General features: G+C 45.6%; 1 protein-coding gene across 1 annotated transcript in view; it reads left to right on the top strand.

Annotated features, from left to right (window-relative positions):
* The window catches only part of SLC22A18 (solute carrier family 22 member 18), a 58242-nt gene that overhangs the window by 15705 nt on the left and 21011 nt on the right, over positions 1 to 21526 (top strand). The window contains exons 5-6 of the mRNA XM_036384489.1: positions 19003 to 19118; positions 19585 to 19695. Coding sequence (XP_036240382.1) covers positions 19003 to 19118; positions 19585 to 19695 — 227 coding nt within the window. The remainder of the gene's footprint in view (positions 1 to 19002; positions 19119 to 19584; positions 19696 to 21526) is intronic.

Genomic DNA, 21526 nt, shown 5'->3' with positions numbered 1-21526 from the left:
TGTAATCTGTACACCCTAACAAAAGTTGCATCATTTTGATTTTGCTCAGGTGCTGTGTGGCAAGCACTTTGCAGGCAGAGACTCTTAGCCCTTGAAGGATTATATAATTTTTTCCCTGTACTTTTGTAGACAGTCAGATTAGTATTTTTTTTAGGGTTTTTTTAATTTCTTGGAGATGAAGATTGCAATAGCTACAAGAGTACATTCAAGGTGCAAAGCTGCTCTGAATAGCAGTGGAGCTGAATTGTGTAAAGGTTTTTCAGAACACAAACTCTTCCTTGAGTATTGCAGCATCCAGTGTGAGCAAATGCTATTTGTTCTTCTCCAGCTATGCTGGTGAGGGGCTGGGTGCCCACTGGGAAAAGCAATCCAGAGCCCTGTGCATTAGTCACTTACCTCAGCATAACAGGACCCAAGGTCAGATGATGGAAAAAGGAGTGACAAAGACCTACCAGGAATAATCCAGCTGGGAGATAAGGCCTCACCTCTCCCTGGAGGATGTGCAGGGAGCTCAGTGGTGGCACCCGTGAGGGGGAAAGCGCAGGAATGCAAGTGGCACGCTCTGGCAGGGCAGTGAAGCCATCTGATGGCACACTCAGGCACTCTTTTACTGGGAACTGGGATCTATTTCTGGACTTTGGAAGAGAGCCATCCAAAAGTAAATGTTTAGTCAGCCTTGCAAGCTGTCTGAAATGCGTGACGTGCCTGTGACAGGGTGATTTTATGGGGATCAGGCTGACCTTTCTTTGTCAAATGTGATTCTGCTAGAAAGAAAATCTAAAGACAAAAGAGTTGATAAGGTGTGGGAGAAGTTTAGTTGTCTGATCTTGAAAACTGAGCTGCAGGAGAGAAAAGGGAGTCTGCTTCTTCTGCAAGCATTCATAAAGGGCATGGGGGGGCTTTCCCTGTCATGGTGGTTGTACCCTTCAAAACAAGCCCTAAATCTGGGGATTTGGCACAAAAATGGGGGTTGCTGCCAATGTTTGTCTCACAGGCATTGAGAGTGGAGCTACTGGGCTTTGAGTTAGGGCAGGCTTCTTGCTTTGACAGGAGCTGTTCCTGTGAGGGCAGGGAGAAGGGAGTGCAGAGACAAGCTGGGCTTGGTCACAGTGTTGAGGATGCTGTGGCTGCTGGAGCAGATGGGGATGCCAGAGGACAAGAGCCAGCTCTTGAGTGGAGCATGGTGGGCCCACAGCAGGGCACTGGGTGCTGTGGGGTGAGAGCAACACAGGGCACCAGCAGCTGAGCACAATGACTTGGCCAAAACCAGGCTGAAAGTAGAAAGCCAAATCTCCAGACTTTGGCTTTTGGAAACCTGTAGCTCCAACTGTGGGTTGGGTTTGAGGCTGAGTTTTACTTCATCTGGGAGAGGAGAGAATTACAAAATGTGGATCTGGGTTCAGGTTACCATTCTGCTCCCCTGGGCTATTCCAGGTGTTCAAATATGAACTTTTGGCCCAGGCCCATCTCTAATTAGGCATATTCTTTAAAAGTATTTTCCTTCTTTGGCTCCTGTGCTCTTGGCTTGTCTCCACTAGCCCTCTTTGCTGTGCTAGAGCACGGTTTGCTGGGTATATTAATTGAACTGTTTACACACCTGGTTTCCTGCAAGAATAGACACCTAGCTCCTTCTTTTGAAAAGACAAGCCCAGAGGCTGTAAACAGGGATTGTGCTATGTCTGGAAAAGCTGAACTGCTGCTTATCTGCACTCCCCGGGGCTGTGGGAACAGCAGCAGCAGCAGCAGCTGCTGCAGACGTGGGTCAGTTGAGCACAGAAACCAGCCTGTACACTCTTCCCACCAGTCCTGTCCTGCCGCCCAGCTCAGGTCCTCTAGCAGCTGAGGAGTCACCTTCTTTGCAGGGTTATTCCCTTTTATTGTGGCAGTGACAGGAAAGGCCCCAGCTGCCATTTGGGTCTGCTTAGATGCAAATTTTGTCTTGTGTGTGAAAGCTGAGGTGTCATCCTGCAGTCATGTCCTGTGCAGGATAGCTGAGGAGACCCTTCCTCTCTTTTGATGGCTTTACCTTCCAAGGTTAGTTTCTGTTGAAGCTCCCCAAAAGCACACCACTGTGTGTTCATCACCCATTTTACTTTTCTAGTCATGGCCAGGGGACATCTTTCATAAAACATTGTGTGGCTCAAAGAATGGCTCTGGAAAACAAGGTTGGTAAGACTAGTGTGGTGCAGGGCAGGTGGAATCATTCCTCATGATCTCTTTGGGTTTAAAAGGTATAAGCATAAACATGTGCCATTGCACAATTTTGCTTTCAAAGTATAAGAGGATTACCTTAAAATACGCTGATTTTTGTGGTTGTGCTCTCCACCCCTGAAGCCTGCAGCTGCTGTTTTAATGAGTGAGTTGAGTTTTAGTTTGCTGCTTCATCTCTGTGCTGAACATGACTTGCACTTCAGCTAGAAGGTACCAGCTGACCCCTGTGTAAGACCATGAGCTGGGAAGGTTGGCGTGCTGTGCTGCTGGTGTGGCACAGGCCATGGAATGTGGTGCTGATGAGCTGGCCCTTGGAATCTTTAACTCTCTGCTCTACTCAAGGTTTCCAAATCTGATGAAGGCCTCTGGAGGAGTCCCCCCAAGGCAGGCCCTGAGGAAGGGGCATGCAGATCAATGGGCTGGGAATAGGGAACAGGAAACCAGATGCACCTTAGGGCAAAATTTGATATCCAAATTCCAGTCCAGCTAGGAATGGCAAGTGCTGCTGTTCCCAAAGCACTGGCCTGGACTGGTATTATTCCAGCAACTTCCAAAGCAGACACAAAGTCATCCACTGGGGAATGCAGGAAGGCAAGATAGCAGCTTTTTGCTGCTTGTGCTGTGGGAGAACACCAGCAACTCTGCCCAGGAGCAGCACAGCTGCCCTAATCACCCAGCGAGCAGCGACTTTGTCGTTGAACTTTATATTGGCGTTGATCCCTGCTTGGCTGCTGAGTGTTGGTTACAGGCCATGAGTGATACAAGCTGTAGGGGCTGGGAAATGTCAGCTCTGGAAAAGGGGCCTGAAAGGACAAAGGTGACAGGTACTTTTGTCCAGGCTTGTGTCAAAGCCCCTCAGAGAGGAAGAGAAGGCTTATGCTATCGCCCTGCTCACCTTCCCTCCTGCACAATCAGGTCCCTCTGCCAAAATCAGGAATTGGGGCTTTTGCAGGAGCCCAGTGGCTACCTGCAGCCAGTGTGCCGCAGCACAACCGCTCACACTGCGCTCCCTGCTCCTGCTAATGCTATCAAATCAAGCAGGAAATTATTTTTGGAGCAGTGAAGCATGTTGAAACCCAGCAGAAGGCAGCTGTTTGCGTAACCAGAGTTGTGGGAGAGCTGCCTCCCTTGTTGCCAAGCACTCGACTTCCTATCCTGGTGAGAAACGGCTTCCCCGCTCCCGGCAGCGTGAGCGAATCCCCTTAGGCTTGGGAGGCTGGGCTTGGTCCAGCATCCATCCTTCCTGCAGCGCCTGCTTCATCGCTCTGAAAACCCCCAGATGCTTTTTTGGGGTGGGGGGTGTCTGAACTAGCTGATTCTTACTCCTTAGATCATTGCTCAGCCCTCTCCTTAAAAACAAGCAACCCCCAAAACAAAGGGTTTTCTCCAGAATTTCAAATGTGTTTCGGTTATCTCTCAGCAGAGGTCCATGTCTGGCAAACAGCCCATGCTGGAAGGGAAACAATAGCTCTGCCTCAGTCTGACCATCTGCACCATGTGTTTACGCCCTGGCTGCGTTTCCAGCACCAGTTTGGTGCCCTGGCGGCACACACAGTCCTTCACAAGGCTGTGCCCTGGCATGCAGCTCCTCTGGCTGCACTTCAGCACCTCCTTTTCAGTGTAGCTCTTTCAGGAGCTCCCAAGTGTTTAACGGGGCTAGGGTTGTTTTCTTTTTTCTTTTTTTTTTTTTTTTTTGGAGAGGGGGTTGAGGGCATGGTCTTGGCATGCTGCTTCTTTTTCACTCTCTAGCAATACTGTTTCTGCCTTTTCTTGTTGCTCCATCACTGCAAGCTGGTGTCCAGGCACTGGCCTCAAATCCACCTGTAAATTGATGTTTCTCTTACCCAAAGAGGTCTCTCACCCTGGGCTCTTTCTGCTCTTATTCCTTCTTACCAGAGCAGAAATAAATCCTTCAGCACTTTAGTGAAATGCTATGCCCCGTAAAATGGCATTGCTTATGTGAGCTGTGGGATTGCGTTAGCCAGAAAGAATGACATAAAGCCATGGCTGCAGAGATGGGGCTTAAATTCCTGCCCCCAAAATGTGATGCTGGTGTACAGAAGGGAAGGACTAAGTCAGTGCAGGGAAGTTTCGAAAGCCACCATGTGGGTATAAAGCCTTTTTTGTTTGTGGAATTATTATGTCACCCCTCAGTCATGCAAATGTCGCCCCAGAAGAAAGACTTCTTCACATTGGTGCCCTGTTCTGGAGAAGTCCCTCCCTGATTATTCATGACCGCTGACTCCTTCAGCCATGTGCCCCTTTCCTGAGGGCTGCAGGGTGGAAAGAAATTCCCTGACGTTGTGAAAGGCAGGAAAAAATCCAGTGTACCCGAAATGACTCAGTCTGAAATATTTATGGCTTTTCAATAGGGTAATTAAAATCTCATGCAGCCCAATTATGGTAAAAAAAGGTGTCTGTCCTGTGCCAGGCTGTAGCTTGTAACAGTGACATGAATGTATGTCAGCAATGAGAGCTGGGATGATGGACAGGGTGATTTCCATACTCTATCAAAGTCTTGGTGTTAAGCAGATTAAAAAATAATTTTTAAAGCCACTGTTATTTCACTTAATCATAACCTTTCAGCACAAGTGCTGGACAGCTTCTGTGTGGTTTGGTACTAGATGATGGAGCCTTTTGTTTCTGTCTGTTCCATCCATGTCTACATTTGCAGCTATCCAATGTTTTGCTGTCTAGGGCTGTTTAGCACATGATTTTAGTTGAAGATCAAATTATTTTCCCTTTGCCACTTTATTGGTCCCTGTGGCATCATTATTCTTGTGCCTTTGGTTTTGCTTTGTTTGGTTTGTGAGGGACACAGCACGGAGTGGGAACACCCTTGGACACCTCCCAGCTCCATCTTGAGTGTTCTTTCTGCCTTGTCTTTCAGCTCTCTCTCTTTTCTTTGTCCCCTCCATTGGCCTGAAGGGATGAAAGAAAAAGCTTTGAAAAATCTCCTGTTTGGTGGCTGCTTTAACTGGTCACTCAGGCTTTGCCTGCTCCAAAGCCATCCTTGGTCTACAGTGCTTTAGCCCAAATTTCTTGGGACCTAAACTGAAGCATTTATTAAGATGTACCCCAAAAGGGAATTACATTTCCTGACAATAAAATCCAGCCCATGAAATGAAATTAGCATGAGCCTTAGAGGTAACACAAAGAAAGGAACAGCTGCAGAGTGTGAGGAGCAGTACATTAAATTGATCAGTTTGAAACCTCTACGGTCAGTCCCGTTTCCTCAGATGAATGCCATAGTTGTGTCTGAATGGTACTTCTATTTCTCTGCTGATATTTTACCAAAGTGTTGCTGTAGGGAAGGGTTTAATTTTACTTTGTCACCTTATCTCTGGGAACCACTTCAGTTCCGTTTCCATGACGTTCCTGAGAAGCGTAAGACTAGAAAGGGATTTATTGTGTCTTTGAACTGCCTTTTGCTCTGAGGAATGAGGATATAATTGTAACGTAGGAAGGACAAACTGAACATGTTCAGGCTTGTCCTGCCTGATCTTTCCCTGTTGCTTTTTTTTCCTTTGCCCCTTGCAGCTAGCACTCATGACTGGGACTTTCCAGCCGATAAAGTCTTGGCTAGCCTCGGAGCGAATTGCTCCTGGCAAAACCAGCTCTCTGCCCAGCTGGATGTGCAGTTTCTTTCATGCCAACAGGACCAGGGTTTGCCACTCTTTTTCTGCCACCAGAGCACACATCTCTCACTGTTCACATCTGTGGGATGAGTACAGAGGGAGTCTCAGGCAGATGGCTTTCATGTTCCCTCTGGGACAAATTTTTCCACGTGTTTGTTGATCTTTGAGTACTCTCTTCTTTCTTGGTTATGTTTGGATTTTACAAAAAGTAAGTCTGGGGAAGAAATTAAAGGTATATATTAACCAGACTTAAAGCAACTCACAAAGAACGTCCCCAGAGCCTTCAAATTTCATGGTGCTTTGCTTTAGGACATCATCATATTAGTGTAGTTGAAGTGCAGAGTTTGTTGGCTGTGTCTGTAAATACAATAAGTTGTGCTTAGTTTGTGTAATTTAATTTTAAAAAATAGCCTTTGTCAGAGACCATTACTAGACTTGATCTGAAGCAGGGATTAAAGGTAAATATGTAGGTACCAAACTCACCACCTCTTTTACTCAACTGCTGCTATCTGATAATTTACTGAAGAGCAGTGAATTTCAGTCCTTCCCTACTGCTAATCCCTATCCCTGTGCTCTGGCTGGGCTCTTTGTATTGGATTTTGATGCCATTTTGATGGGGATTGGCAGCCATCATATCTATGCTGCTGATGTTGGGCCTCATCTTAAACTATTTTCAGTTTTACTGACTTTCATCTTTTCCATGATGCCCACAGTTGATCTTTTCCAGCCCCTTTTCCATGAAGCCTCTGCTGCAGCCAGGATTGCAGCTTTTTTTACTAATTCCTCTGGATCTTCATTGCTTGTTTTACTCTCACCCTGTGGTTTTTACTCAGTCCTTCCTCAGACAAGTTTCCACTGACTCAAATTCATGCTTAAATTGAGTCAGGGCTCTAAGATGTGTCCCCGGGGCGAAGCCTGTTCCTGGGGCACCTGGTTCTTGTGGAGCTGGGCCAGCTGACACCAGTGTGCAACATCAAGGCTCCTGGGGAGGAATTCTTGGAACAGTAATAGGGATGTCACACATTTTGAAAATCTACATGTGTGTGTGTCTCTCATAAGTGGTGTTGTAATGTGTAGGTGCTGCTGTTGTGTTGTCAGGGTGCTGTGAGACACAGCAAGCTGTGGGCTCCCATTGCATCACTGTTGTGGCTGGGGCAGAAAAAGGCTCTTGGGGGATCCAGGGAAAAGAAAGAGGAGAGGAAAACTGTGGTGTTCTGGTCTGAGCACTAAACTTGCATATGAGACACCTGATTTTTAAGGCTTTTTATTTCCACCATGGTCTTTATGGGATCGTACTAGGGCATTCAGATTTTCTGTGAGTACATCCAGGCTGTTTGCACCACCACTACCCACAGGGATATTATGAAGATAAGTTGTTAGATTTAAAGTGTGGAGTTTTTCAGCTGCCATTGCATTGGGTCTGCTTCTGTAGGTAAGAAAGGAAAACTTTATAACAAATCTCTTACAAGGGCTAATGCAGACTGATGCAGTCTGGGGATTTGTGTGCTTTGGATGCTCCAGTATTTCCCTGGTGCTGTAGAGATGTATGTCCAACAGGCTTGGCAGCACTCTGAAGTCCTTGTTTCCATGGTTTTGCCCTGCTGAAAGTAAAATTGATGTGAATTGAAAATGTAATTTTTCCCATGTGCACTGAAAAGAAAAAAGCCGACAATCACAAGGTAAACAATTTCCTAATCAATAAGTTTATCTGTTTACGTGAACCTCTTTGGTGCATTGAAAGCAGCCAGCTTCTGCAAGGCTCCAGGATACCACAGTCTAAAATCATCAGCACTGCTGGCCACTAAATAACATGGCCCCTTGCTGCCTTCATAGCACCTGAAATACAGGTGTTCCCTAGGATGTCCTGCCAAAGAAGTGTGTGGCCTCTGGCTCTTGCACCACCAGATGGCTTGAAATGTAAATATTCCAGCCACAGCAAGCCCCAAGCGTGCAGGCGCTTCACCCCACACAGCTACAGCCATGGAGCACCAGAGGTTCCCAAACTCCTCTGCAGACAGCTGGCAGCTCACACCTCCCTCACCCCTCCTGATTTCCAACTGCTAATTTGCAATTAAATGCAACTAAAAATATGGTAAACACTCTGCTCCCAGTTTTCCACACGAGTCTGCCAGGTAACTTGCTGCTGCTGCTGCCATTGGGCGGTGAGCGGAGCGGGCCTGTGCCATAAGCGGGTGGCTGGGTGGAGAGCTGCCCATGAGGCTGCCTAAGATGTGGTTCCCACTGAGTGCTCCCACAAATACCCGTTCAGCATAATGCAGCTGATGATAACTGGCATCCCTGTAGGTGGTCTCTGTAGTGGGGCCAAGATGAAACGTGGTGTGAAGAAAGAAGTGAGCGCTTTCTCTCCCTAAGGGGAGTTCCTCCAACCGAGAGTGAAGGTGTGGGAGGCAGAGCTCGAGATGCAACTGCTGCAGCAGCTCTGCAGTTAAAGGATGTTCTTGTTCAGGGCTTTGGCAATGCTGGAATCCACCAAAATACCCAGGATGAATAGAAGACCTGGCAATTACATTTGACTGGTATGAAATGCATTCAGTTTGCTTTCATTCATTGCTCCAGAATGTGCAAGCAACTTTAGTTAATGCTGAATGTGCTTTTTAGCCCAAATAATTTCCTACTATGCTAAACAAAGTAGTTGAGAATATCTCCCTCAGTGAGAAGTTTCTTAGCCATTCCTTGGCTAGGGTTTCTCCTACCAACTGTGTAGAGGAGAAAGCTACTCCAATTTGCAAATGCGAAACCCAGAGCAACCTCCTTTCTGAATATATTTAACATGCAGAAACCATTGTCATTATGGATGAAGGAAACAAAGTACTTAATTGAAGGAGTTCAGTAAACAGAGCAGCAGTGAGACCACTCCTGGTTAGAGCATGGGAAGCCTGCCCAAACAAGCAAACTGTGTGCCTTCAGTTAATGGTTTCACCCATTATTGAAATGGAGTGACTCACTCATCTCATGCAGACGCCTCCTTTTGGGGTCAAACTCTTCATGAAATCAATTCAGCTGCCCCACAGCCCTCAGGCTCTGTCTTTGCTGGAGAAAGGATTGGTTTCAAGGGCCTGTTGTGCAACCAGAGAGGTTGCAGTGGGATGCTGGAAAGTCTCCCACCTGACCTTTGAAATGCCTTATTTGTGACTTTTGGGTGTTAGTGTTTCAACACTGCTTCCCATACAAAATTAGTCCTAATGTGTCCTATTTCATTAAAAGGTCTTACTAGACAAAAGGTGCTGGATCCCTTGATGAAGCATGGCAAGGTTTTTCACACCTTGGGGAAGGGGGTGTTGGCTGCCACTCCTTGTTCCAAGGCGAGATCAGTCTGTGCCATACCTCTGGTAGGATGCTGCACTTACAGTTACTTACCTCAAGGTAAAGAATTAACTTGTTTTGCCAGGGATTACGTAGCTTTAAAATGTCATTCACGTGAGCACAGTCCTGTTAAGAGATGAATTTTAAGTGTCAGACTTGGCTAGCCAACGACTTCTCTATTTATTTACCTCAAAGCCTGTGGGTGTGGGGTGTGGAGAGAGTCCTTGCTTTTGTGTGACACAGGGGTTGCTCTCACGGATCACTGCAGCAGCATTGCTTGCAAAAGGGACTGGCAGAGGGAGAAGCTAGAGTGCCTTAGTGGACTGATGCTGGGATGCCTCCAAGATTGGCAAAATATGTTGTTACCTGCAGCATCAGCCTATCTGCCCACAGTCCTGTTGTCTGCTTGCCAGAGTGTCGAGAAAGCACAGCCTTTGCAGAAAGCCAGAGCATCTGGTCTCTGTGTCTGCTTTTGGAAGGTGGGAGAGGTCCTCTTGGAAGTAGCAGTCACTGTCTCACTCCTCAGTGCTAGTAAAAAAGGCAGTGGCTTGCCAGATCTCTTCATCCTTTCTTTGCCAAATCCTACCCCTTCCCCTCGCAGGAACTACCCGGACCCCACCCCTCATCCTTGGGCAGCAAAATTCAGCTCTGCCCACACACTGCTCTGAGCCAGCTGTGAGTGAGTGAGTGAGTGAGTGCATCATGATGGGTGAGAGGTAACAGCTCCAGCCAGTGCCAAGCTTGCAGATCTTCCAAAGCCACTGATGTGAGTCGAGACTTGATGTGCTGGAGTGCAGCTCAGGTTACTACAGCAAATCCTCAACAGTTTCCTGCCTAGCTGAGTCTTTTGGAGTGTGGAGCACTGTAACCTCATAAAAGCTGGAAAAAGCTTGAACTCATTCAAAGATTATTTCACACCACCTACAGCACTCTATGAAGTCAGACATGCTGTAACATATAATTAATGATGTGTTTGGTGGTGAGTCACTGAGTAGTCTAGCAAGCTCACCTTCAACCAGTCTGTGTGTGGGAGTCCTTACCCAGCAACACACCCAAACTGAGCATTTTAATAATTTACCACGTTCTGAGCTTGGAAGAGTAGTTTTTGTTGCTTAATTAGGTAATTAAAAAAAATACTTAAAGGCTTTACTACCTGTTAGGGAACAAAACAACATGAAGGAGAAGGTGGGGGAGAACCCCAAAATCTGTTTGTAATACTACTTTCTTTGAAGTGTCCAAGAAAAAGGTTAAGAGATAGGTGACTGCATCTTTGTGTTATATTCAACAGTCACTTGATAAGGTACATGAACATTTCTTGGACTGAAATGTGGCATTACCCTTTCCCATCTGCATGTCCTCCCAAACGCAAAGTGAGAGTTGTGCTTTTTCTTATTTATTTTCTGGAATGTTTTAGGGTTGCAGGAAAAAAAGCAGCATTTTCCAGGGATTGAATGAGCAAGTATCTGCCTGTCTGGCTTGTGACATGGTGGTGGGAGACACAGGTTTGATTCCCAGTGTAGAGAAGGAAATTGTACTTGCCTCTCAATGTGCTCTAGTGTCCTTATCCTTTCTCTGACAAAAATCATAGTCCTAGTGAAGAGCAAGAGTCAGACAAACTTGCATAATACTTCTCTGATTACTTTTCCAGCCTCCAACTATTTTCAGCTCAGGGAATTTCCTGACATGAATGAGTGAATATGATTCGTGATGCTGTAGTAATCTTCAGTGTATCATTCTTCTAAATGCTTATCTAATCTCTCCTTGAACCTGTCCAAACCTTTTGCTTCCACAACAACAGTAGCAACAAACTCCATAGACCATCATGTTGCAAGAAGAATTAGGCCTCTCTCTTTCTTTTGAATTAGTCTCTGACAGTTTCACTTGGTGCTTCCCAGTTTTTGTGGTGGAAATGACCATGTCAGTCACTCCCTAACTGCCTGCTCCAGAAATAAGCAATTCAGAAAGCATAATTTCGTGTGTGAATTTAGGACTTGTTTAGCCTGCAAGCATCTAATCAAACTTTAAATCTAGTCTGCATTATTGCTCAATCCCTCAGCCCTGTGAGGGCCATATGCAATTCCCCACTGGCTGTTCTTTTCCTCAATACTCTTTTAGTTGTGTATTCTCAGGAAATTTTCTTACTTCGCTGCTGTGCCAGATTGATCACAGAGAGGTTGCAGAGCACATGTCCCAGCCTCACCAGTGGGGTTCCTCTGATGTGAGCACTGACCACCAACACCTACTTTCTGATGCCTATCTCAGCCTGTCCCAGCTCATCCAATATTAGTTAGCACTGCTGGGATCACAGCCAAGTGTTGCAAGCCCCCCCCATTCAGGGAGCACAGCTCATACCTGGTCCTTGGCTAGACTTCTCCATTTCTCTTTCCACTCTCCATTTAGGCATGCAGGGTGATGCTGTATAGAAGTGTGAAGAAAGCAATGCCTAAAATAACTAAAATCTTTTGGGGAATGCAGTTTATTCCCCCATTTGTTATAAATTCATGTAGGTGTGCAGGTGTTCAATGAACCGAGGTGCCAGTGGGACTGTTGATGCCGTGCAATACGGAAAAGCAATAATCACACAAACAAGTGAAGCTTTGAATGAGGAAGGTGCAGTATTTGGAAATATAGGGTGTTTTATCAGAGAAAAGAGCTCATGAGGCTAAATGATGCTTGAAATTAGCAGCAGACTATGGGCAAAGCCAGCAGGTCCACCCACATCTTATTGAAGGGTGACTGAGATCCCTCTTCCGGCAATCAGCCCGGTGCCGCTGCGCTGGATGGGGCAGCACAAGCCTGGCATGGCCAGGCTGCTCCAGCTGCCTGGGAATTAGCATCCTGCCACAGGGATCTCCAGCTGCCTGGGAATTAGCATCCTGCCACAGGGATCTCCTTCCCGCTCCGGCGGCAGGATCTGCTGGGGCTGGCTCCTTCCAGCTGCTTCTCATTGCTGGGATTTTCTCTGCAGCACGTGCTCAGTGGGGATAGATCATGTTCATGCTGCAGAGCCCCTGATGGACAGCCAGCCTTATCCATCCATGCAAACCACTTTTTACCTGGAGAGCTCTGCCAAAGGAGGATTTTCCCCATGGAAGAACCCCAACACTTTTTATTCATTGGCCTAGTGCTTTTTCTTCAAGGCTGAGTATCAAGACCCACCTGCAACCCTCCTTGTGCTGGGTCAGTGACACACACAGGAGTGGATGTCCCTTAAGGGAAATGAATCCACAGGTGGCTCCAATGGCTGGTGATGGCTGTGAAGTCCTGTTCCTGATGTCCCAGCACATGGCAGCTCTGATGTACCCCTGTGGTTTCACTCCTGGCTCTTTACCCTGCTAATGCACCAGTGCCAATCTTCAGCACCCCTCCCTCACCCAGCTCTGATGGAAACAGCTCATGGAGACTGCCCATTCCCCTCTTCGTATTTTTTTCCTTCCGCACCACACGAATTTTCCAGATGTGGCTGCCACTAGAAATAAGCAGTTGAATGAGCACTTGTCTGTGGGTGACTCATTCTCACCCTGTGAGGGGCTCTCTGGAGGGTGTGGATGTGGAGTCTCACTCCCTCCTTGGACAGCCTGCAGTGATGTCAAGCTCACCATAGTGAAAAAAAGCCTCCTGCTCTGCTCAAAGCAGTAGCAGCCGACTTCTGCTGCTCCTCATCTAAAGCATATGTGGCAAAAGGACAACCTGGTAATGGTTTCCAGTTGCATCAGGAGGGTGAACTCCCCCCTTTTCCTGCTGATGTATGGGAGGGGGTGGCTATCCACTCAAGTTTTGTGTTCTGTGTCAAGAGATGGGGACCACGCTTCTCCCTGTCTCTGTGTAATATTTTTTCCACGCGGACAGGAGTAGGAGCTGCAGAAAGGAAGACTTGGGGGTGCTTTGTTTTCCTCTCAAAGACATGGATAATATGATGGGTGGTCCTGCTCTGGTAGTGCTGCCTTGAAGTCTGCTGAGCATTGGGGTGTCTGGGTTTATGTGTGTTATTGTGCTGTTTCTTGCCCTGGGCTGTGGAAGCTGGACTTGCTCTGTACATGAACATCCTAGGAAATGTGGGAAAATTCTGTCAGCTCAATAAGTCTTTTTTTGGTTGAGGCTTTTGTGGGTTTGTTTTTTTAAGAAGGCTTGGTGGAATTTTGTGCTTGGGTTTTTGGGGTTTTTTTAGTTGGTTTTTGGTTTGTTTTTTTTAATATTTAGGCAGAATCTCAACAATATAGACCAGATCACAATGGGTCAGAGAAGAAATACATTCAGCAAGGCAGTAAAACAGTTTATTGAACAAAACCATCGCTAATTTACAATAAGTTATGCAGTAACTTATGCATCACTAAGTTATCAGGACCACAGTGGTCACTGCTCCCTTTCTTACAGACCTAAAGCTGGTTACCAGAGCCCATGGTTTGGTGTCGTGATTTCACCTGAACTTTCTTATTTCCACCTCGGTTTTTCGCTTTGCTTTTCTTTTAAACTCACCAGCTTTTTTTCACCTATATCTGCCCCTCTAAGGGTATGAGGGGATAGTGTGGCCAAACTGCAATCAAAGAAAAATTTTGAGAGTCCTCTCGGAGCTGTTTAAGGAATCTGGGCCAGCCATGAATGCCGGCTTTATGCAGCACAGTTTTGAAGTAGGAGTGAGTCACTGAAAAAACAATCTGTGCTGTCTCCATGTTCAACTTTGACTTTATTAAGAAAAAGAGAAAGAAAACAAACACAATCCCATTCACTGTGAAATACACATTGATCCATTAATCCTTGGGGAATCATTGGGAGCTGCTTCCTCCTCAAAAGAATCGCTGCAGCGTTGACGCAAGGTATAATTGTGCAATCACAGGCGTGTGTTCTGCTCCTGGGCTTTGCAGAGCAGGGCTCTGTGGCTGGAATGCCAATGGGAGAGCCACTGATACCATCTTGTGGCACAGGCAGCCTCCCCCTAGGTACCTACCTCCACAGTCTGTCCCAGGCTTCTCAGGCAGGAAATCAAAGATGGGAATTGCAGCTGAGCGAGGACTGGAATTTGGGCTGGGGCCCAAAGCTGTGGCCCCTGTTGGTTTGTTGTAGCTGCCCTTGGTGGAGGCAGGAGGTTCTGGTGCCCAGTCCCTGCTTGGCACTGCTGGGGGTTGTGGCTGGCAGGTACCAGCTGGGATTCTGCTCAGGCTCCCTGTCTGTGTGCTGAAAATATGCCTGGAAATATGCCTGCAAATACTGGCCAGGGGCCTCTCCTGCTTCTGGTCCACTGCCTGATGCCTGCATGCTGCACATGCCTTTGTGGGATTGAGTTTTCATGGAAGTTTTGCTGAAAGCATTGCTTCAAAGCTACTGTGAAATGCTCTGCACATGTATTTGTACCTATGTATGCACCTATACACACCCACATGTTCTTTTTTGGCCAGGCCCTGCTTTCCAAGAGCTGCATTTGCTCTATAACTTGCCATGTTTTTCAGATGCTGCATGTGTGCCACCTCTGACTTCAGGGGCAGGTGACAGGAGTTGGAGAGCCTCTGTGTTACTGCCTTGCTGTGTTACTGCCGTGTCTTGATTCAAAAACTGAACTCTGATTGCATTCACTTGGCTCACACTAATTGACCCTGATGGCAGCAGGTTGTGAAGGATCATGGATTAGCTCCTCACTTTGCTGCCCTTGGGAGGTGAAGGCTGGGATTTACCTGCCAGTAAATAGAGGGGCTGGTTAAGCGTTAGATGGGAAGAAATGCAACCGTCCTCCAGCTGGCTTTGGATCCTAAGATTTTTTTGAGGGCCAATCTGTTTTCCAGTACGTTACTATTAATGGCTTTATCATCAATTCTGCTTTCCCACCAGCATTTAGGATGGAGTTTTCCAGATGGGTAATCTTAGCTGCCAGCCACTCATCCCTTCTCCATGGCCACAGGCTACCAAAAGGCCTTTTGACCCACACCATGGGTCCTGTGGCAAGTGGCCATCCCACTTTTTGAAACCCTTTAAAACTCTTTAAAAGAATGCTTTAAATACAACCACATTTTACCTATTGGCTTCAGGAAAGTGAAAAGGAGAGGCTATTGTTAGGTTATTAAGCAGTTCTTGGCTGATGTTACAGGCTCCTGGCCTCCAGGTCCCTCTGCTCATGTTCTCTTCCTGCTTCTCTGAAAGTTTTATGTCGGGACAAGCTGCAGCCAGTCATGTTGGCAAAAACTAGCCCTCCTTGACCCTAGTTCCTCCTAGTCCTAGATTCAAGTGTTTGCTCCCTGCAGCCAAAATGTTTGCATCCTCCTGGAAGCAGGAGGTTGGGATACATCAGTCCCATGCAGGACAGGAAAATGCACTTTATTCCTCTGCTTCATGGCAGGGCTGGAAAAACAAAAAGAATAGTGGGCAGCTGTGGTTTTAGCTGACAGCTGAAAGGGGCTTTTCTAGCAGAAGTCCCCAGGGAAGACTAGGAGGCTGCTGACAAAAGTCAGGAAGGGGCTCTCTCTACAGATTAAAAAGCAGAGGAATTATAAATAACATGCTGAAGTACACAGATAAAGTTACCCAAGTTATTTTGGCCATAAAGCCCAGGACAGTAAAGGCCCTTAATCTCTCATTAATCAACAAGAAGCTGGAAGAGGCCATACAATGAACTCAGCTGTCGAAGCTGCTGTGCCCTTTTGCTCCATTTAATTTAATTGTATTAGTCCTGCCCGCAGCCTTTGTTCTTCTGCCCTGGTCAGGAAATCTGCTGCTGGGTTTGGCAGGGCTCACTCTGGTTCCACATGGCTGGTTTGTGGACAGCCAGGAGGGAGGAGAGGGAGAGCAGGAAGGGGAAGAGGATGGGAAAAGGTGCTACGGGAGCAACCTGCTTGATGTCCTTCATTTATCTTAATAGTGCCACTGCATCCCTTCCTGGGGAGGCTTCCTCCTGGTAAGCCAAACACAAAACTGAACTCTGGCAAAAGGACTCTGGCTGATATCAGCAGAGAAGGGATGTTTAAATTTTAAAATAAAAAAAAAACCAGATGAGAGACCACGAGCCAGCTCTTGTTCAGCAGGTGCTACCAACCCAGCAAAGCATTCCTACCACCACCTCCCTTGGTTCCAGTTGATCTCTCTTAAATGAGCCAACAAACAAATGCAAGAGGTGGTTTCCAGGACACAGTTGAGTTTTATCAGATTTCAGCATTTGTCCCTGCTGAAGGATGAGATAGCAGGGCACCTGACTGGAGGGTGTACCTTCCTCGCCATCCCATCAAGGAATGGCAGTGCTTAATGTGTGGAAAAAGATGGAGCACTAACAGAAAGATGTGCTTAGGAAAAGGGATTTTCAGATGACTTTGCTTCAGGCTTGTGTGGGAAGCACAGTTTTGAGCTCCATATTTTACTGGTTTTCTCTGATTTCAGCAACCAGCCATGTAAAATTCCAGAAATTTGCTATACCAAACCCAAGTTTTCCCAAACATGTCAATTGTCAAGGCTCTCCTCTCCCTTTCACAGCAGTGAATTAACAGTCCTGTGTTTGCAGTGAAGTAAGCACAGGGCATTGTTTGCTTATAGTTTTACAGAGTGATCCTTCTGTCATTGCTTACTGTAATTCTTCTTGGATGTGAAGAGTAAAACATATTTACATTGGTATGTGGGATTCTGGACAACCTCAGGAAAAAGTAGAGCTGGAAAGGAAGTTCTTCTGGCTGATGAAAAATTTTGATATGTGTTTTTTCCATATCAGCATGAAAGCCTGAAATAGAAAAACTCCCAGAAAAAAAAAACACAGCCAACCAAAAAAAATAAACCATCACAACCCCCCCCCCCACACACACATTTAGCCAGCTGCAGCTGCTTATTTCAGTTATTTTATCCTTTTTATTTTCTTAGTAAATTTACTTTATATTGCAATGCAAAGTAGAAATTCTGGATGTCTTGGATAAAATTTTTTGTCCACAAATTTGATTTCAGTAGTTTGGGAACTGCTCGGCATATAATTTTAATTTAGAAAGTGGCAATCAGCTGCACTAAAAATGAAAAGTAATGATCCAGTAAATGACTAATTTTGTGGTCTGAGTTAATTAGTGAAGCAGCTTGGTGGATAGAAGGCAGCAGGTCTAAATTACTGTGCTAAGTCCTTTTGTAGAAAGATATTATCTGGCTTTGTTGTTTTAATAATAATTAATGAGAATTAAAATATTCAGCTGGGATTTTGCTATTACTATTAGCGGGAATATGTGTGTGTGTGTGTATATGTATATTTATATTTGTTCTCAGATGATCTTGCTTGTTTGCATCTCAGTCCTTGACTGTCTTGCTCTGTGGCTTAAATAATACTCCAGAAATTATTCAGACTGCACCTTTGTCTAGCATGGAGGAAACTTGAGGCTTTTACAATTGGTGCTGCTGGTTATTTAATGAAAAGCACGCACCATAGCCTGGCAAGGAAATCAGCAGTAAAAAACCAGGCAATAAGCAGTGTCTCATCAGCAGGATCACAGGGAGAATCAGCTGGGGGCTTGCAGCTCACTTGTACATCCTATTTGTGGCAGCACAGGTTGCTGGCAATGCAGGGATGGCACACTCACCTCCAAGTCTGCATGGATCTGCAAAACTTCAAAGCTTTCTCTGCTGAAATCCAGGAATTAGTTTGCTGAAGTCCAAAATGGTTAAATTTGGATGCCTCCAAGGCAGCATGGTGGTCACTTCATGTTGTGCCCTACATGACACCAGCCTTTGGTGTTTCTGCTGGGCATTTCCACCCCAAACCTGCTTCCTGTGGCTGGTTTCAAGCACATGTTTTAGGAAACCTTACAACTAACTGGGTTCTCGTGATGGGGGAGACTTTTAATGATCTGGTTTAGTGGATAATTGCTCTCACTGTTAAAACAAACTTCTCTCTTTGTTTTCAGCTTGACTTCTCTCAGTTTCAGTCTTCCAGGCCTGGACTTTGCTCTACTGCATTTGTTAAAATTAAAGTCCCTTAGAGTGTGGAATCTTCCCACATACCCTCAAACACTTGGAAGAGTCATTTCCTAATCTTGCCTTTAAGAGGACAGTGATAACTGGGGACAATTTACTGGCTCTATTGACTTTTTCATGTTTGTGTTTTTTAGATAAGTTGTAATTGTTCCTTTTTATCATTGTACAACTATAGTTAATAATTGCTGTTCACTGTGTCTACATCCAAGGATGTGGCCCCACTTCTGTTAAAAATTCAATGTTTGGGGCTCTGAGAGATAGCTGAACTTGGTTTGGTAGTTGATATTGGTTTGGTTTGGGGCACCTTTGGAGAAAAGTAAGTGCGTCAGTCAAAATGCTGTTTACCTTCTCAGAAGGTTTTGTAGTCATGCTTTTATTTTTAATGCTTCCTTTTCAAATGGTATCATCTCTCTGGTAGCTTTAGTTCTGATTGTAGGCCATATTCTACCATCCTTAATCATCCTGAGTACTTTTCTTAAGTTCATTTTATTTCACTGAGAAATTTCAAGGAGTGAGATGATACTTAGACTAATGAAACTGGGGATTAGACAAGGATTAGGTGGATTCTAACAAGCAGATGCTGTGCTTTCTGTGGGAAGATTTATAACCTTCATTAAACCAAGAAAAGCTCCTTTCCCCTGACACTTGGAGATTTAAAAGCATTGTATTATACCCTGTTATGAATAAAATGATAAACCACCTTGATAAAAATAGCCATCTTATGGTGAAATTTCAAATGGTGGTCATATCCAAACCCTCCATTAAAGAATGTGAGTTCTTTTAATGCCTTATGTACTGTGACTTGAAGGGGAACTGTTCCTCATCCAAATGCCCAAGCCTTTGCAGGATGGAGGTATAAATCTCTTGTTTATGGTATTTATCCAGTTATCTCTATTTTTTCCGTTTGCAGTGTTTATGTTCCTACATATGTTGGGCTGGTGGGAAGTCTCATCAACACCCTGATAGCAGTGGTTTGGATCCCTTCTCAGACTAAACCAAAGTCAGACCATCACAGGACAGAGCACAGTGAGTATTTTGTGCTTCTGAAAAATAGTACATGAAAAGGGGGAGGGGATTGGCATGCTGCAAGAACTGCTGAAGGAACTCGGAGTTGATTTAAGGGCAAAAAGGTCCCAGCCTTGAGATGCTGACGCTTCAATGTCTAAGCTGAGCTTATGGAAGAGGATTATTCCAAATACATCGATCACTCTCCCATGCAGAATTGCAGTCTTCCAGTCTCAGAAAAGGTGATTGTGGAGCCCTTGCTGGGGGTTAGTTTGGTCTGACAGGGGACGAAACCCCACTGTGTCAGAGGATTCCTCTACACGCAGACCTGGCACCAGCTCCCAGCCTCCTGCCATCGGCACCAAGCTGGTGCAGCAGAGATGTGGTTTTTGGGTGGGTTTTGAACCTGAGCAGAGTCTCAGAGTTTCCTGTTTTCTACCCTTAGCCTGGATAATCAGAATATTAACCCATATGTCATCCTCTGCAGGCACATCACCGTCTGGGAGCTTGTTTAGCATCAGAGAAATCCTGCGCCTGATGAAGTTTCCGGGAGTGATGGAAGTTTTCATAGTCAAGGTCTTTGCTGGATTTCCCATAGGTAAATCTCACCCATTACCCATCATTGCTGATGCATTTAGAATAGGATGATGTACACTGTAGGCCAGGCTTGTCTCAAGTTTCTGAAAGCACATTGCTTTTGATCACAGAGCAGTGAGGATTCACCTCCTAACTTGAGGCTGGGTGCTTTCAGGTAGTCTCAGCTACACAGGGTCAAAAGCCTGGGACTTAATGTCCAACACATTACTTGTCACAAGCTGCATCTGGGAGTTTTGGCAAATCACTTCATCTCTCCATCCCCTCACTGCAAATGTTTTTTCCTCTTGTCTATCATTTCTCTTTGGGCTGTAAGCTCTTCAGAGCAGAAGAAAATTGTTTTTCCTCTGCCAGAAAATCTGAGGTCCTTCCTGATTGTACTTAGTGATTTTAAGGGGTATGTGTATCCTAACCTTTTTCCCAGCAATTAAAAATTGTTGATGGATGAGACGGCCAAGCTGCACACAGGGGACCCACAGCATGAGGACCTTCCCTAGCGCATTGATGGGGATGCTTGTTCTTCTCTTCCTTATATATTCTGCTGGGGGGGGGGGTTGTGTCATGGTAGGAACTCACTGATCCTTCAATCCCTTCCCAAACCCATCTCTTTCCCTGCTTCCTCCGAGTCAGTTGCTGTCCTGGCAGGGTTCATATCTCCCTAGTTGCCTGACTATGTATCCCTGGCCATAATTTAATAATATTCAGTTCTGCCTACCCTCTAACTTCTTTCCCCACACACTTGACTAGAGACAAGCTGCAAGTCATCCTCGTCAGTGATGTGGAAGGACAGGGTGATGTTCTCTGCCCTTGCATATACAAAGCCTCACAGCTCTTTTCCCATTCAACCCAAAAAGTCCAGTTTCTCTTGAGGATGATTTCAAGAACTGAGTTTTGTGCACATCATAACACGTGTGTATCATGCATCTGAACAAACTAAGGCACTTCCCTTCCAAACAGGGATCCTAAGAGGGGACTTAAGGCACCCTAGCTTTTAGACTTTGTATCTTTTTCCAATTCATTTTTGTCTGGAGAAGTCCTTGAAGTTTAAAGAATGTGAAACATGATTTACAAATTAAATGCTAATTTGTAAACTGTAAATTCAGTATACAAATGAAAGTAAATTTGGTTGTGGAGTGTGGCTGAATCGGAAGGAAATGGCACTCCTGGGCTTGGTCAGGCTCATCTGTTATTTTTTGCTATATCTCTGGGGGAACAAGTCCAACTGGACCTGGAAGGGAAGGATTTCTGGGTTTTTTTCACTTGCTGTGTGCAGCTGGCACTGGCTGAGATCAGTAATGCCAGTTGGTCCTACCCCTGCCACTGGAGATAGGATACAGTCTCAAACCACTGCTGGCTTGACCTAACAGTGCAACTTTTTTGCTTCTTAGTACAATAAGCTTCTAAAACTGCACTCTAAAAAGTGTGCTGTATAAGATGACAGCATTTCACAGAATGAGAAAGATGTTTTACAAGGGTTTTCTTAGCTGATTCTGACTCATTTCTCATCTTAAAGTAGCATTCATTTCTCTGTTAAAAATGCCTGAGACTGCATCCATGTGAGCTTCCCACAGTTATTTCCTGTGTGCTCTCTCTTTTCCAAAGGCCAGGCAAAATGCACTTTGCTTTAGACATTCCTGCCAAAATGCAAATTCCTGCCTGTTACAGAATCCATTCTTCTTTCCCCGTGCAAAGCAAAAATGCTCACTGAACCAAAATAAACATCTCCTGCCCAAAACTGCAAGGCAGTTTCTAGGCAAAGAGGATGGAGACAGTGAAGCTGGGATTTAAGGCAGGCACTGGGATTTCAGTCTGTCAGTATTTCTGTAAGGGTAGGA

Source organism: Molothrus ater, chromosome 6, assembly GCF_012460135.2.
Source record: "Molothrus ater isolate BHLD 08-10-18 breed brown headed cowbird chromosome 6, BPBGC_Mater_1.1, whole genome shotgun sequence".
Lineage (NCBI taxonomy): Eukaryota > Metazoa > Chordata > Aves > Passeriformes > Icteridae > Molothrus > Molothrus ater.
The sequence above is the reverse complement of the archived record's forward strand: the minus strand, read 5'-3'. Positions and strand labels throughout refer to the sequence as shown.